The sequence below is a fragment of the Poromitra crassiceps genome, assembly GCF_964638095.1.
Source record: "Poromitra crassiceps genome assembly, contig: HAP1_SCAFFOLD_304, whole genome shotgun sequence".
NCBI classification, from domain to species: Eukaryota; Metazoa; Chordata; class Actinopteri; order Beryciformes; family Melamphaidae; genus Poromitra; species Poromitra crassiceps.
This window is the reverse complement of record NW_028152097.1, coordinates 12,501-30,000: the sequence shown is the minus strand read 5'-3', so window position 1 is coordinate 30,000 and position 17,500 is coordinate 12,501. Positions and strand designations below refer to the sequence as shown.

Sequence of the window (17,500 nt, the reverse complement as noted above, 5' to 3'; positions counted from 1 at the left end):
GTGCAGTCGCCAGCGGCTTCTTTTCACCTGACAGCGAGGGTTTTTCATCGGTAGGAGGTAGCATGTGGAAGGATCATGCCTGTATTCCCCCAGTCGCACAGAGCGACCAGACGAGGCACTAGTGCACCAGGGCACATACCCTTAATCCAGCAGCCCACCCACAGACATGGCCAATTGTGCCTGTATGGATGACCGAGCAAGCTGGAAGTACCGCTACCAGGGATTAAGGATTACTAACTTCTAATCCCTTAGCCAGCAGGGATTCCTGGTTGGTTGATGCATAATTTGCAACCTGTAGGTACAACAGATAGGAAGAGTGCAGGTGCTTCCTAAGGCTTTATAAGCCCAAATACCAAGAGAGAGAGAGAGAGAGAGAGAGAGAGAAAGAGAGAGAGAGAAAGAGAGAGAGAATACAGAGGGGGGGGGGGGCATGGGGAGAGCTCTCTCATTGGTGACAAACGTCTAAATGCCACCATCCAAATGACGCACTTTCACCCACTTTAACACACACACACACACATACACGCACACACGCGCACACACACACACACACACACACACACACACACACACGCACACACACATACGCGCACACGCGCACGCACACGCACACGCGCACACACACACACACACACACACACACACACACACACACACACACACACACACAGTTACTAATGAGCAGTGTGACGAGAGGCATGCGGGTCTGTTTTGCTTTCACACACTGCAGAGTTGGGGGCTGTGGTTTGGTTTGGGGGGAGATGGGCAGTGTGTAAATATATGATGTGCCATCAGTCAGACTCACTACACATTCACTATAGTGTTGCTTCTCACACACAAAACACTGACATATATACGATCCTATATCACCACCAACACGCTGAGACATATATACGATCCTATATCACCACCATCACGCTGAGGAAGTTTGGATTTTACTTCTTTATTCTTCTCTCCTCTTTCTGGCCGGAAAACAGAAAACATTCAAAGATCCTTCTAGGAACTGATAAAGGTCACAGCTGCTGGATAATATAATGATTTCATAAAAATGTCACTCGAATGAGTTTAAAGAAATGCAATACAACCTTGCCCTTTTCTAAGAGAAACCAAAAAGCCATCAATGGAAATGAATACGGTACATATTATTACTACAAAGATACCTCATGAAGCAAAGGTAAGTCACATTTTACCTGATGATGTCATGATATTGAGCAATTATGTGATCATATTTTTTAATTAGATTATGCAACCCATTCAGTGGGAGATTTTTTGTTACATTTTGACACGTTTTTACTTTGTCGTTTTAAGAGCATTGTGGCAGAAATGCTGTAAAACACTTGACAAAGTGTCGACAAAACGTTGTGTCTGTTTAATAGAAGAAGTGATGCTGAGTGAGCAAGTGTGCTTCTTCCTTCAAGACTCAACTTAAGCAGATGCTCAAATCATTTTCTGCTGTGATATTCCTATTTGGCTGGTAAAAATGTACAGGTGACACAGCTGGTAGCTGGTTCTGGTTTGGCATCTATCAGACATTGGAAGATAAAGTTATTTTCCTGACTTGTTTACCTCATACACACACAAAAACAAAAGTGATGTCATCTTTTCTCATTGACCTGACATCAAGAACACTGAGAGACAATTGAACATGAACGTTATACAGTAAAGAGCGATGCGAATATACGGCACGAAATTGCGATGCGAGTTCTGACCCACCTGTCAATCACAGCCACAGATGTGTACACATCGGAAGCGAATTTCTGAAAAATCGACCGTGGTTCGAAAAAATAAACACCTACACCTACACGACTCAACGTGACAGACTCCGATCAGTGACAGAGCTAAATGGCCTTGTTTATTTACAATACTGTCTAATACAAAATGAATGTGGTCATAATTTGTTGATATTAAAATGGGACAGGTAGCACTTTTATATTCCTTCTCATGCCTTGTTTGCTGGGTTGAAAAGATAGTGGAAGTGGAAGAGGACCCTTTGTGAACAGCGTTACTCACGGTCGGCGTTCTTCATGGACTGCCTCTTCTGGGACGGTTTGGAGATGATTTTGATCATCCGGCTATGGAACGAGCCCACCTCCTGTGCATTGCCCAGGAAGAGGCGGAGCAACAGGCGGAAGTGCTTCCTCTTGTCCTGGTCAGAGATGAACAGGGACTTGGCACAAGCAAACAGCTGTGGTGGAGAGAGAGAGAGAGAGAGAGAGGGAGAGAGAGAGAGGGGGAGAGAGAGAGAGACAGAGAGAGAGAGGGGGGAGAAAGAGAGAGACGGAGAGAGAGAGGGGGGAGAAAGAGAGAGACGGAGAGAGAGAGGTGTCACGACTCCTTTAACTAGACTGAAAGTGTATTTAAACCAACTAGTGCAGTGCCCGTTCCCCTCCCTGCCCTTCCTCTCATTCAAACATCGGAGTCTGAAGTCGATCCGACGAACGGTTCTCGGTATTACCTTTATATTTATAAATACTGTGTGTGATAGGAGATGACACATCGTTCATAATTTTCCATATTACAATTACAATTTGTCATCAACAAAGTGACGTACATATGAGAATGAATATGACATAATAAGCAAGCCAGGTTCTAAGTGCCATAAAGCTAAGTTCTTCTGCTACAACAGGACATGTGCATAGAGTCCATGGAGGCACTAAGGAGCTCGGTCTTTATCCTTTTCTGAGAGAGACTCTGCAGATCGAATGGAGTTTAGTAACTGGTTCACTGAGGAACCACAGAAGAGAAGAGTCTGGATAGAGACTATTCACTTGTATTCACTTTTATATTAATTTATAAAAAAAAAAAAAAAAAAAAAAAAAATGGCTGCGCTGCTCCAATATCATCTAACTCTGAATTAACTAATAATTTAGCCAATTGTATGTAACATACCAAATAAAAGCAAATGGCAATGTCTAAGAATGCAACGCCATGTAACTGGCTCGTTAAGTCTCGCATTCCAGGGAATTACGTTAACGTCTGCGGGTCTTTATTGACGTTAATGGCTCGCGCTGCCTCGGAGGAGAGAAAATCATCTGAAGCTTTCTTTGTTGGAGTCCAGGTATGTTTTACAAGAAAGTGCTCATCATTGTCGACGATAACGTTATCTGACCTGGCTAACAGTGGATACTCGCTTGCTTGCTGTGTACCGGCTCAAAGTAGTAGGCTACGTTATTTATTTTACCCCTTCACTGTCCGCTCCAAAAACAACTCTTTTATTTTGCGCCGTGACCGCCGGAAGTGTTAAAAGGACTCGGAAGAATTTGGTCCACTGTAAGGTCTGAACATAAGGTGAATAGGCAGGGCCTTGTTGTGCAGGCAACACCAGGTGCCAACTACCCACCCACCAACTATTCATAACATGGGAGACTTTTCAGAAATATTTCACAGATTCTAGGGATTTGCAAAAGTCCCACTTTTTACATTTGCTGCACTGCAAGGGATTTGGAAAACCAAAAAGAAGAAAAAAGTTCTAATTGTAATCTCATCATAAAATAGTCATTTAAAAGAACGTTTTGATTCACAATAATTTTGATCCTCATTAAAAAACACGATTTCAGACGGCAGCCCGTCTTTATTGTCACACGAACACACTACAACACATGCATGCCGGTGGCCGGTGAAATATGTCCTCTGCATTTGACCCATCCAGGCTTGTCCTTTCCTCCGGGGGGCAGGCCAGGAGCAGTGGTCGCTATTTCTTTCCAGCGCCCGGGGACCTTCATTGGACCATCATTGGACCAACTTCAGATGTTGTCGTCACTGGTCGGATGACGATCTTCTGCATGTTTTTAGTGGGGGGTTATGTACGGAGGAACCCCCTGGGGGGTACGGGGAGAACATGCAAACTCCACACAGAAAGGCCCTTTCGACGAGATAGCCCACCTGGGCAGTGGGCACTGAAGATATGGGGGTTGCAACTCCAGCGCCCACAGCGTCCCAGGTGAGAATCGAACCCAGGACCTTCGAGCTGTGAGGCGACAGCGCTTACCACTGCACCACCGTACCCCCCCATTATTCTAGCCTTCTCTAGAGCCTACTCATGTGTCTGCTACAGTAACATAGATGTAGGACGGTCTCAATCATGAGCACCACTGTGCAGTCTCTGTGTGTAAATAGCATATTATAGTCCTAAATATAGCCTATAGCATATTTTTTGCCAGCCCGAGCTCGGCCCGACCAGGCCAAGTAAGATGAAAATCTCAGCCCGTGCCGACCCAAACCCGTCGGACTGAGCGGTACCCGTCGGGTTTGGGCTGACATTGAGAACTCTATGACGGAGGCTTCCCTGATGTCGCTGCTGTAGCGTGCCTTCTCTCTCAGTGAATACACAAGCAACAGGCCAGTGTGTTTGCAGCAGCAGCAGCGTAGTTCCTCAGTGAGACGTGGCTGTTTGTGGAGTCAACAGTCCTGTCATAAAGAGCTGTAAGTCTGGTCTGGGTAAACACACAGAGGAGCGTCTGTCTGTCACACACAACGGGCTGGAGCTGGACTCCAGGGTTGGACAGAACTGCAGCTCAATAACAAACTGTTGGAGTTGTATAGGAGAATTATTTATTTGTTAATGATTAATAGACAATCTATGAATCGCTGTTAATAATGTGATTGATCAAACGTATATTAACCGATTAATCGACAATGTAGGCTATGCTATTTCCTTTTTCTTTTTTTGCTGAAATGATTTAACACCACAAAGGCGAAATTTAAAGTCCCTGGAAACCAAAAATATTTTATTATTATTTAGCATTTTGAGTTCATCACATCACAGGACCCTATGTTAATAAGCCACCAGCCAAATTTGAACGATGATGAACGTCGCAAAGTATATAAATTTAGGTTTGACAGCCATGGCAAAACTCATGTGATTTCATTATTTTTTAGAGTGTATTTTTCCCGCGGAATGTGTGGGCGTGTCCCATCTACAGCAGGGAAATTTCTGTCTCTTGGAGAGCGCGAGAGAGGGGGGAGGGAAACGGAGAAAGAGATGAGTGCACACACCGTGTGTGTGTGTGTGTGTGTGTGTGTGTGTGTGTGTGTGTGTGTGTGTGTGTGTGCGTGCGTGTGTGTGTGTGTGTGTGTGTTGCTCCGCGGCTCGGAAGAGATCTCTCCGTTCTTTGCCTGCGTGTGTGAGAGAGAGAGAGAGAGAGAGAGAGAGAGAGAGAGAGAGAGAGAGAGAGAGAGAGAGAGAGAGAGAGAGAGAGAGAGAGAGAGAGAGAGAGAGAGAGAGAGAGAGAGAGAGAGAGAGAGAGAGAGAGAGAGAGAGAGAGAGAGAGAGAGAGAGAGAGAGAGAGAGAGAGAGAGAGGAGCGCATGGCTGAAACCCGACACCTTGCTAATCTCACAAGCACAGCGCTTGGTGGCAGAGGCACACAGGGAGGGAGACGGACAGCGAGGGAGCGCTGTCACTGGGGGCAAAGAACGGACTTGCCATAGGTGGGTGGGATTGCGCGCGTGTACAAAGGTTATATAGAGCTTATGACGTCATAAGCTCCTACATTTTAGCACCTCACGCGCTGCTCTCTTCAATGAGGAAGTATCTTGTAGAATCTTGTAGAAAAGTGTCGATTTTAAGGCTTTGGGTTGAAAGTAATGCATAATAATTTCGGAGGCATATAATTAGTAACATAAGATCCTAAATAACATAGTTAGAACGTTTTTGTGGATTTTGGTTTCCAGGGACTTTAACTTTCAACGCTTATACAGAGGAAGAAGAAAGTCAAGCAGGCAGGCAAAAAGTGTGGGAGAATTACACCCAAACAGGCAACAGTATTCATCGTAAACATTGTAATACAATGTTGAAATACAGCATGTCTACAAGCACAGTGACAGCTAATGCAGGAAGTTTGGTTGGTTGATTAACTTATTGAGTAGGCCTAAAGACTGGTGTAAAAACCCACATTTTGTATTTTCTATTTTGCATGTCAAAAAGCTGTTTTTTTTATACAGATATATATATATTAGGGGTGTCACGATACACTCAGTTCACGATACGATACGATACACGATATTGGGTTCACGATAACGATACTATACGATATTTTAACAATCTTTTTTTGCGATCGATTTGTAAGTTGAGGGGGCATCCTCCACGCTAATTTGAGTAATTTCACCATTTTCATCCTCCGTGTCTGTAACGTCCCTCGTCTGTTCAAACAAAGCAATGAAAAGGAGAGCGAGCATGCAATCAGATGCAGATCAGTGCCACCATGTTCAGCTTCTTTTTCTCGCGATATGAGATTTAATCTCAACGATACATATTGTCACGTTTTGATATCGCGATATATCGTGGGACGATATATTGTGACATATATTGTGATATTGCGATATTATGTTCTGATATTTATGACTGGCAACTCGCCAACATTGATCAAATCTCCGACTCAAGATGATCCTTCACATATTACTTGAGCTGCACTTTGGCTGCTGTAATGACGCTAATACACATAAATATCATAACAGATATAGAATATAGAATAACAGATATGAGTTATTCAAGTTGTGCAAACCTCAGATGTGGACGCATACACACGCTCGCGCGCGCACGCGCACACACACACACACACACACACACACACACACACACACACACACACACACAACACACACACACACGTGTGCTGTGCTCTCACCCTGGCGTTTGGCTGCTCATCGAAGACCAGTTTGAATGTGTCTGCCTGCGACTGACAGGAGCTGTCCAGACACATGTAGCCTCGATACACCGAGTCTCCATAACCAGCCGCTGGAGGGCCGGCCCACAGGAAGACAGAGAGGAGAGGGGGGGGATAAAGAGGTAGAGATGGGATGAGACAGATATAGGTGAGGAAGGTATAGGGAAGGAGGAATACCAACCGAAAGCGTAAAGGCAGCAAATTCGAAATGTCACTTTCAATTACAGTAGCTACATTCAGTCTGTCACACTTTATTTCATGGTACACTAATAAGACCTTAAAAGGCAAACAAATGAGACAACTAGAAAGAATATGTTCTTCATTAGACAGTAAACAAACACAGTTAGAGCCTAATTAGTAGTTAGGCCCACATGGAATCTGTGCCCGCAGAACTCTGCAGAGAACTTTTCCTCAGAATAAGGATGCAAACAGTTACTACTCACTTTTTACCGTTTCTTTTTGTCTGGTGCTACAGGAACAGGAGAAGGCACACGCGTGACAGCGACACACGCAAACACCATTTAGGTGTATCGTGTCTAATTAGTAATTATACACAATCAACCTAAATCATGCTGTAATTACAAGTAGAAGCAGCATAATGCCATTAGACCCAAAATATACTAAGCTAAACACTTTTTTATACTGCGCTCAACAAATGACCCTGTGAGAAAATGAAACTATGTTAAATTAAGACCAAATAAATGTAGATCCGATCAGTGTTTTGTCTATTATAAACGCTATATCTAACTAAATTAATTTGGATCTTTGTATTTGATTTCTAATTAGACTATGATGATCTTGTAAAATGGGGTCTAATGGTGTATTTCTAATTACCGGTAGAGTATAATTTGTATAGTGTCTAAGTATAGCCTAGTATATTTCTAGTATAATGTATATAGTATTTCTTCTATAGTCTAATACGGCATATACAGTATGCTGCTTGTAATTACAGCATAATTTAAGTGTATGGTGTCTAATTTAGAGTATAACTGTCTTTGTTTACTATCTAGTTCTTATCTAATTTGATACAAAGTATGGCTTGGAACGTCTTATAATTTATTTATTTTGTGATTTTTTCGCCCATTTTCTCCCCAATTGTACTTGGTCAATTTCCCCTCACGGTTGCCAGCCGTTTCTTTTCACCTGACAGCGGGGAGCTTCACCGGCAGGACGTAGCACGTGGGAGGATCACGCTATTCCTACCAGTTCCCTTCCGCCCCCGAACAGGCGCCCCGACCGACCAGAGGAGGCGCTAGTGCAGAGACCAGGACACATACCCCTAATCCGGCTTCCCACCAGCAGACACAGCCAATCTTGCCTGTATGGACGCCCGACCAAGCCGGAGGTAACGTGGGGGCGTGAACCTGTGACCCTCGTGTTGGTAGGCAGGGAATCTACCGCTACACTACCCCGGACACACACACACACACACACACACACACACACACACACACACACACACACACACACACACACACACACACACACACACACACACACACACACACACACACACACACACTACCCCGGACACCCGGCTTGTAACGTCTTATTAGTGTAACCTAAAATAAAGTGTGTTGTACTGTAAAATGTCTGAAAAGGTTCCAGCTGCTCACCTTTCAGACGGTCCTGCATGACTCTCCAGCCACGGCCGCCGATGTAAACACAAGGGGGAGGGCAGAAGAACCTGTGGGTAATGTTCAGTTACTGAGCATCAACAGAAGAACCTGTGGGTAATGTTCAGTTACTGAGCATCAACAGAAGAACCTGTGGGTAATGTTCAGTTACTGAGCATCAACAGAAGAACCTGTGGGTAATGTTCAGTTACTGAGCATCAGCAGAAGAACCTGTGGGTAATGTTCAGTTACTGAGCATCAACAGAAGAACCTGTGGGTAATGTTCAGTTACTGAGCATCAACAGAAGAACCTGTGGGTAATGTTCAGTTACTGAGCATCAGCAGAAGAACCTGTGGGTAATGTTCAGTTACTGAGCATCAGCAGAAGAACCTGTGGGTAATGTTCAGTTACTGAGCATCAACAGAAGAACCTGTGGGTAATGTTCAGTTACTGAGCAGCAACAGAAGAACCTGTGGGTAATGTTCAGTTACTGAGCATCAGCAAAAGAACCTGTGGGTAATGTTCAGTTACTGAGCATCAGCAGAAGAACCTGTGGGTAATGTTCAGTTACTGAGCATCAGCAGAAGAACCTGTGGGTAATGTTCAGTTACTGCAGTACATTAGCATTCAGTGGTTTGTGTTTGTTGAGTTTCAGTGAGGTTGCTGCATGTGTATTTAGCTGACAGTTCAAGTCTAGTATTAACTTCCTTATCGTGACGTGAGCCTATTTCCGAGTGAAATGTTGAGTGTAGGTGTGACCAGAGACTGGGAGGAATTTGATTGGACAACAGGCTGCTAGAGAGGCGGGTCATAATGTTTGGGGAGTTTGATTGGACCATTGAAAAGTGGGTGACAGAAGCCCAGGGCTTAGATAGCCCCGGGCTAAGAGCATGTAGTGTGAAAAGCCCTTTTTTGATCCTGGGAGTGAGACTGTACGTTTGAGCCTTTTCCCCCCGGAGAAAAATCAGCTAGTTAATGTTAGGCTATATCTCTGTGTCACACTGCACAGTTGCCGCACTTGAGAATGACAGTTGGAGATTGATTGACAGCTGCTGGATATCATATTATTAGTTGAACTTGGGTAGTACAGTAGATGCTGACATACGCATACTGTAGATTTTGTTTTTAATGAAGAAAATGGATTTTTGTGAATTTTTTTGGCATACATTTGTTGGCATAAATTAATAAATAGGTGCACTCTATGACCATCATCTATATGGGATGTGATCTAAAATAGTGAAAAAGTCGTATTGCAGTTGGAGGTGTTGCTGTAGAGAGAGTGTCATCATACCGTTTCTCATTGCCGTAGGACTTCTGAGCAACTCTGGCGTGCAGGATGGTGACGCTCTGGTCTGGGTGGGCATCTCTCCCTGGCTCCCTGCTCATTCCCGGCAACCGGCAGCCCTGGAACGTTGGGTCCAGCCTCCTGATTGGATTAGAGCCCCGTCAATCACAGACAAAGAAACACCTTCACAGTCAGGACTTTGTCAAAGAACTTACATTGGCAAGAAGTGAAACCTCGGACATTTTGGGCTTTGGACTGAAGGAGACAGACTACCGTAAGGCTGGTTTCACACCGGCGACCCAAGCCTTGCCTATGCCTTGCCTTTACCCACGCTTTTTAATAGGCGTCCGTTTTAGTCAACGAGGCTGTGTACACCGGACGCCTGAGCGTGAACCCTGCGTGTACCCACGCCTTGCCTGTGCCTTGCCGATTTTATCGAATAGGCGAGAGTTCTATTTTCACGCCGACAAGGCGCGTGCAGGCAGGCTTTTCTGTCAAGCCATGAAAGAAAAACGCACAATATCCGTGGGAACTGGCAAAGTCAACTGAATTTCAAAATAAAATGGAGTTTCTACAACAGTATTGAGCAGAGAGAGAGAGCGAGAGAGAGATTGACGGGTGGCTATCACGTGGGGCTTTCTCCCTGTCGGCAAACAAATCTTCATGAGAGAGAATAGCGACCGAAGAAGCAAGATGGACAATGTTGTTGTGCCAGCACATATTCTTGCAAGATCACCTCTCTAAAATGTCCGACTATAGTCAGACCTGGTTATACATATCCAGCATCAATAGAACATTAAATATATCAGATTTATTTTACCTAGAGGCTACCCATGACAATTCTGGACAACACGTCGGGAGAGAGGAGAGGCGCTTGTGACTCGGCTCCAGGTTCGGCGTGCAAAAGGCGTGCGGTGTGATCGCAAAAGCGTGTAACAGGTTCACGCCCAGCTCGGCGTAGGCGTGGGTTGAGGCAAGGCAAGGCTTGGGTCGTCGGTGTGAAACCAGCCTAATGACAGCAGCAAAACGTCCCCCTACAAAGTGTACAAACGTACTGTCAATGGTACAAACTGTAGAACACTGATACTCAACTTGCGGCCTGTGTGGCCCGCGATGGAATTGCAAAAAACAAAAACAAAAAACACACCTTGATTTAAAAATGAGAATTCGTTTGTCAAGATTTTATTAGGGTACATAATTCCCGACCATACAGGTTTGTGGTGTGAGGTAACAGTAGATTGCTTTTGAGAAAGTTGTGATGGTGTTGTGCCAAAAAGTGATTTGCTGCCAGAAACTGATTTCGCTCCGTGGGACTACGCACAGCACTGCCTCTCCCCACCCTGTGAGCCCCATGGCAGGCCCAAAACACCCAGGGCACCAACCCACCCCCACCACCCAGCCTGTCTACCCGTCCAGCTTCCACCTTCTCCGGGGGAGACCCCCCTCCAGCACCCGGCGCACTAGCCGAACCTGCGTACCCCACACTTAAGCACCCCTCGCCGGACTACACACGGACTCCCGCCCCACCAGACCCTCGTTCCCCTAATCCAATTCAAAACGCAAATCACTTTTTGGCACAACACCTGTAGTGTCCGGCCAGTACAGTAACCTCTTTCCCTGTAATTGCACGCATGCAAGACCAGCTTCTCCACAGCGCGGATGGCGTGACCGCAGTCCATGGCTTAACCAGAGTGGACAATTCTGACATACTGTAGTGTAGAAGGTCCTCAATGTCGTTGTATATATATATATATATATCATATATCTCTGTGTATTTCACACTTGTCCACTTGCGATTTCATTCGAATACAAAAGCCACAAGTTCTTGTCTATTCTTGTTAGATTTCAGATGTTTTGCTTCCGTAGAACAAGAAAAAATGACGGGACCAACACTAAGCCACACACCAAAAGACTCCACATTTTGTAGCGTTGGTACAAGAATTCAATAATGGATGTAACAATTGTAATAATATATTTTCCCATACACGTGTTGTTTAATGATTGCTGGTTTATGGATAAAGCAGATGTTTGCCTTGATTAATCATTTCATTTGCCCACAAACCTCCACATGCTCTGCAAACTCTCGTTCCAAGTGGTTCGATTTTGTTCAATTTGAGCAGCGGCAGAAACCCTATAAGGGAGCGAGCAGCCCCGTGTCGCTCTGCTAACAGTGGCAGCTGTCACATTCGTTGTGTTTTCTCTGTCCAATAATGTTGTGATGAGTAGCCAGGCACAGTTAGTACCCCAGGGCCTGCACTCTGGAATGCTACTCATAATGAAAGCTGTTGACACGTGAGGGAGGGAGGGAGGGAGAGAGGGAGGGAGGGAAGGAGGGAGGGAGGGAGCGAAGGAGGGAGGGAGGGAGGGAAGGAGGGAGGGAAGGAGGGAGGGAGGGAAGGAGGGAGGGAGCGAAGGAGGGAGGGAGGGAGGGAAGGAGGGAGGAAGGGAGGGAGTGTAATTCGGCTTAATGGTGTTATCGGAACCAACATTTTGGGAGTTTAGGCCATTTGTCATATTGTCGATATCAAAACTAGAATGTACATGGTTTTATTTTCAATCTGCGTGCCCTAAAAAGAGCGCTACAGCCATCGCTGCTACTTAGCTAGCGCTACAATCGTAGTGACTGGTACAGCCGTTCAGTCGCCCAAACACTCACATGTACATGTTGTGACTCGTGTACTCATGTTGTGACTGGTGTACTCATGTTGTGACTCGTGTACTCATGTTGTGACTCGTGTACTCATGTTGTGACTGGTGTACTCACCACGTGATGAAATAATACGTTTGGAGACAGAGCCATTGAAGAATGCAGCAGAGATGAAACGTCTGGCAGTTTTTCTGTAATTCATCTTGACTATGTAAATAAACAGTGAAGATATTCAAATGAATTAGTCCTGAGTGTGGCACGTGTGTGTTTAGTATTGTAGATTTCCTGGCGTTTCTGCACTAAGGAAAGCTGACAGAATAGACTCGCTCACTGCATAGTAATTTAAGGAAGACTCCTTAGACTGAGACTTGCGAAAATATAATTTTCTTTTATTTGCCCATAAAGTGCTCAGTGCTCATAGTGAAAATAAAAAAGCAAACGTTTCGGTCCTAGGACCTTCGTCAGTGCTTGGTATGTGGATCACAGACAGACAATTTTCTGCACTAAGAAAAGTTTGTCTACAGTAGTCCCTTGAGTGAGCACAAGTCTATTAAGCAACTAATCTAGAAACATTGCACACAAATTTAATATTATTTTTTTCCCGGCAGCTATATATGATTAGAGAAACAAAATCACTTAAAAATGTTCAATTGAATGGGTCTTTTGGTTGTGTCTCGCTGCTACGTCTATACTTTCTGTGTGTGTCTCTCTCTCTCTCCCACCTCATCCTGGGGGGATATAATTCTGCGGTAGCAGCTCATTTTATATAGACATTATTCCCCCATATGGTTACAAATGGCTCATATAAAGATGGTCTGAGATTCACTGAACTAACCATGACTTCAGCTGGAACACTTGAAGGTGCGTAGAGGGAAAAAAGAGAGAATGTGTGTGTGTGTGTGTGTGTGTGCGCGCGTGGGTGCGTGTGTGTGTGTGTGTGTGTGTGTGTGTGTGTGTGTGTGGGTGTGTGTGTGTGGTCAGTCACCAGGGTGCCAGCAGTAGTCTAAATTAGACCTTCTCCTCTCCAGAGGTCAGGGGTCAGTGTGTCAGGAGCTGAGGCTCTCTGGTATTTCACACTGGGGACACAGAGTGGACTGACGAACGGGGACGGGGACGCGGGGGGGGGGGGGGGGGGGGGGAGGGGGTATGCACTTTCACCTGAGGGTTCTCTCATAATAGTGGTTAAAAGTTGTATATAGCACGCCGCAATTATCATTAGGCTTGTTGGAGAGCTGCAGAGACTCAACAGGTGTCAGTGCTGTAAAAACTGACGAGAGGAAAGTTGTTTAGAGAGTAGCAGTTCACAAACCTAGTCATCCTGAGACTGAGACACACTGAGTGAATTATATAGTCTCAACCTATAGCCAGCTTCATACTGTAAAGTTCTAATCCATGTCTCAACCAACAGACCAGCTTCACACACACACACACACACACACACACACACACACACACACACACACACACACACACACACACAAATGCCACTGAATAGAGATGCAAAGTTGTTCGCCTTTTTAGACAACAGCGCGGCAGTCATTACGTTGCAGTGGAACAAACGAGTAGCCTTCACTCCTTATTAGGGGTGTCACGATACACTCAGTTCACGATACGATACGTATCACGATACTGGGTTCACGATAACGATACGATACGATACGATTTTAACAATATTTTTTTAAACTTGAATAATGACAATATATGACTGGAAAAGTAGTATTTTATTTGAAATGCACAAATACAAAACATGCTGTTGTGGGAAATTGTTATTACAATAACAACTAGAAAAAACATGAGATTGGAGATAAGGCTTATCTTGAAATAGAATGAGTTACACCGTCACTTAGATTTACTTTGAACTAAAAGGTTTCTCAGCAGTATAAATTCTCATTATGCATCTTCAGTTTTTCTTCAAACTCAAACAACAAGACTTTTCTTAATCTATTTTTTATGCATCTTCAGTTTTTCCTGTCAAGTAAACAGTTTTGCCAGAAACTCAATTGAATGGTTTCTCTCCTGTATAACTTCTCATGTGTCTCTTCAGAGACTTGTTCAACTGAACTACTTTCCACACATTGAACTTCAACAAACAAAGACGTTTCTTAGTCTATTTTTTGAAAAAAAAAAAAAAATTTTTTTTTTTTTTTTTTTTTTTTTTGCGATATGAGATTTCATCTCAACGATACATATCGTGACGTTTTACTATCGCGAAATTTCGTGGGACGATATATTGTGACACCCCTACTCCTTATCAATGAGTTCTTCCACGCAAATGACGACGTGCGACTATACCAGATACATATTACAAGGTTTCACAACTACGGTTATACTGGTAGGAAAACCGACTGGAAAAACATAGTTATAGCCCTGTTGTATATCGCAAACTTTTCACAACAACGTTTCTACAGGTAGTGTTACCCGTCATCAAGTCCTGGAACCACGTGGAAAGTCCTGGAAAACAATTGGAAAACACCTCACACCCACACCCCAGGTTGGATTGGGCTGCCATTTTGCATGGCGGGTGGTTATGATCCGCGGAAGGTCATGAGCACGTCATCAAGTCCTGGAACCCCCTGGAAAGTCCTGGAAAACACCTGGAAAACAGCTGACACCCTCACCCCAGGTTGGATTGGGCTGAACATTTGCATGGCGGTGGGTTATGAGCCAGGGATGGTCACAGCTAGGCAGCTTGTGTAGTACTGGAAACCATCTGGAAACCACCATCATTTCCGGCCAAGCAAATTGTGCAGTCGTATTGCTTTGTGCCTATTTAGCCCGGGCAACGCCGGGTATATTGCTAGTACATAAATAGAGTACATAGTGTACACACACACACACGCACGCACGCACGCACGCACGCACGCACACACACACACACACACACACACACACACACACACACACACACACACACACACACACAAACAGTACTTCTACTTGAGTAGATTTTTTTGGTACTCTTTCCACCCCTTATAAATATTAGTAAGCTATCAAATGTTAGACCATTGACTGTATTGTTAGACCTATGGGGGGGGGAGGGGTGCAAAAACAAAACACAGCTGCGCAATTAACCTAATGCACTGATAAAGAACACCATACCATTAAAAGACTCAAATGCAACACATTTTAGGCCTTGCATTTAGACAATTCAAAAACATTCTAAAACTACGTGTATCCCAACCACACCTCTCCAAACTCAATCCTCTCCTGGCTGCATACATGTGGTTTTTCGCTCCCCAACTGTTCGGATTTGAAAGCAGGGGGTGGGCGGGGTCTGCGTTCCCAAAACCTCTCTCCTCCTGCCTGGCCTGGCCTGGCGTGTTCATATCTACACCCCATCCGTCCACAGCCTCATTCCACCAGTGAGCACAGCGCACAAGGGTCACGCAGCGAGACAACCTTTACGCATTTTTCACGTCCACGCGTTCATTCCTCACGGCACAGCGAGCGCTTTTGGGTCCGAGGTTCAGGATAAACCGTGACCTCACCTCTCCTCTCCTCTCCTCACCCGGCCCGGGACATCGTGTTTGTTGTGCGGGACGTAAAGGAACTGCTCTGTGCGTTTTGTTGAACGGAGGTCGAGTCTCTCCAGCCTACCTGTCCCATCCGCCGCTCCTCGGTGCGTCGTGCCCGGCCAGCAGCGTCCCCAGGTGAGTCAGCGGGTTGACCGGGTCGGGGGACGAGGGAGGCGGGTACAGGTGCGCGCTATCCGCCTGGGAGGCTCCTCCTGGCGGCTGGCTTGGCGATGCTGGAAGGGCGAGATGGGGATGGGTTAGTAGTTGGTGTGTGGGATGCGCGGCTTCTGATGGCTACACTGTGGAACAACTGTGGAGGTTAAATAACACGTTTTTCTTTCTTTCTTTCTTTCTTTCTTTCTTTCTTTCTTTCTTTCTTTCTTTCTTTCTTTCTTTCTTTCTTTCTTTCTTTCTAATGTTAAAACTGAAATCAATCAAAGCTGGCATTGCAGCAGCACTTGCAGGCTACTGTGTAGCCTATAAGTAGCCTACTACGAGGTTGATTGAAGCTGAGTGGAAATGGTTTGGATACAGTAGGCTAAGAGGGGTAAATAAAACCCAATCATTTTTCTTCCTTATATGTAGCCTTGCTCATTTTACACTAGGTTTCCTGTAAAGTTATTTAATTGTTTCATGACTTGTATGAGGAAGAACAAAATAACCCCAATTGTTGTCTGAAATTAAATAACAAAACTGTTAATTGATTTCGGAGTAAAATCAAATATTGTTGATGAGCTTTGAAGGAACTGTCTTGAGGACACACTTTGGATTGTTTGAAAAGCCATTTATTTATCTTTTTATTTATTTTTCTCATGACTGAATGGTGAAGTTGTGGCCAACCACTGAAGAGAGATTTGTTTCAAAGACTACTTTGCATGTTGCATAATCAGCCTATAGGCCTATACATCAAGGTTACACATGAGATGAAACAGTGTTGATTTAATGAGGAGAGCAAACAGCTGTGTGTCTAATATGTCAGTAAGTAGAATGAGAAATCTAACTGAAAATCATTCAAGTTGATCATAGGTGTGCTGCTGGTATTCTCAGACCTGCCTAAAAATAGATATGTGAGTGGAGAGAGAGAGAGAGAGAGAGAGAGAGGAGAGGAGAGGAGAGGGGCAGCAGCGCTGGGTTCACACTGGTTGCCTGGAGGTGAAGCTCTAGTCTGCAGGCAGGCAAATACACTGGCAGGCGGTAAGCAGACAGGCAGAAAGACAGATTACCAAGCAGACAGACACTGCAGACAGACAGACAGGCAGACAGACAGACAGACAGACAGACAGGCAGGCAGACAGACAGGCAGGCAGACAGGCAGACAGGCAGACAGACAGACAGACAGACAGACAGACAGACAGACAGACAGACAGACAGACAGACAGACAGACAGACAGACCATGTTTGCAGGAACTGCTGCACTTAGACAGGTTGGTGTGCAATTCACTATGGAAAGATGAGATTTACATTAATGTTGAATAAATCATAGTGGACAAAACGTGTTCTGCCCTCTGGCCTTCATCACTATCTAAGGTATCTCACAGGTAGGCAAGACTAAACAGACACACAGCCATACTGTCTGTCAGTCAATCAGTCAGTCAGTCAGTCAGTCAGTCAGTCAGTCAGTCAGTCAGTCAGTCAGTCAGTCAGTTAGTTGAATATAGGCAGACAGCAAGGCAGGGAACAGGCAAACGGTCAGTTATATTGAAAATATATATATTATTTAGCATCTTTGAGTAATTAGAAAAGCGCTATATAAGTCATATGTATTATTATTA

At 44.7% G+C, this 17,500-nt stretch overlaps 1 protein-coding gene across 1 annotated transcript in view; it reads right to left on the bottom strand.

The window, feature by feature from the left end:
- LOC310771009 (recombining binding protein suppressor of hairless-like protein) overlaps positions 1 to 17,500 on the bottom strand; it is a gene marked incomplete at both ends in the record, with an annotated part of 43,046 nt that overhangs the window by 17,532 nt on the left and 8,014 nt on the right. Inside the window, 5 exons of the mRNA XM_083663695.1 lie at positions 2,011 to 2,185; positions 6,626 to 6,735; positions 8,281 to 8,351; positions 9,573 to 9,707; positions 15,811 to 15,961. Coding sequence (XP_083519821.1) covers positions 2,011 to 2,185; positions 6,626 to 6,735; positions 8,281 to 8,351; positions 9,573 to 9,707; positions 15,811 to 15,961 — 642 coding nt within the window. The remainder of the gene's footprint in view (positions 1 to 2,010; positions 2,186 to 6,625; positions 6,736 to 8,280; positions 8,352 to 9,572; positions 9,708 to 15,810; positions 15,962 to 17,500) is intronic.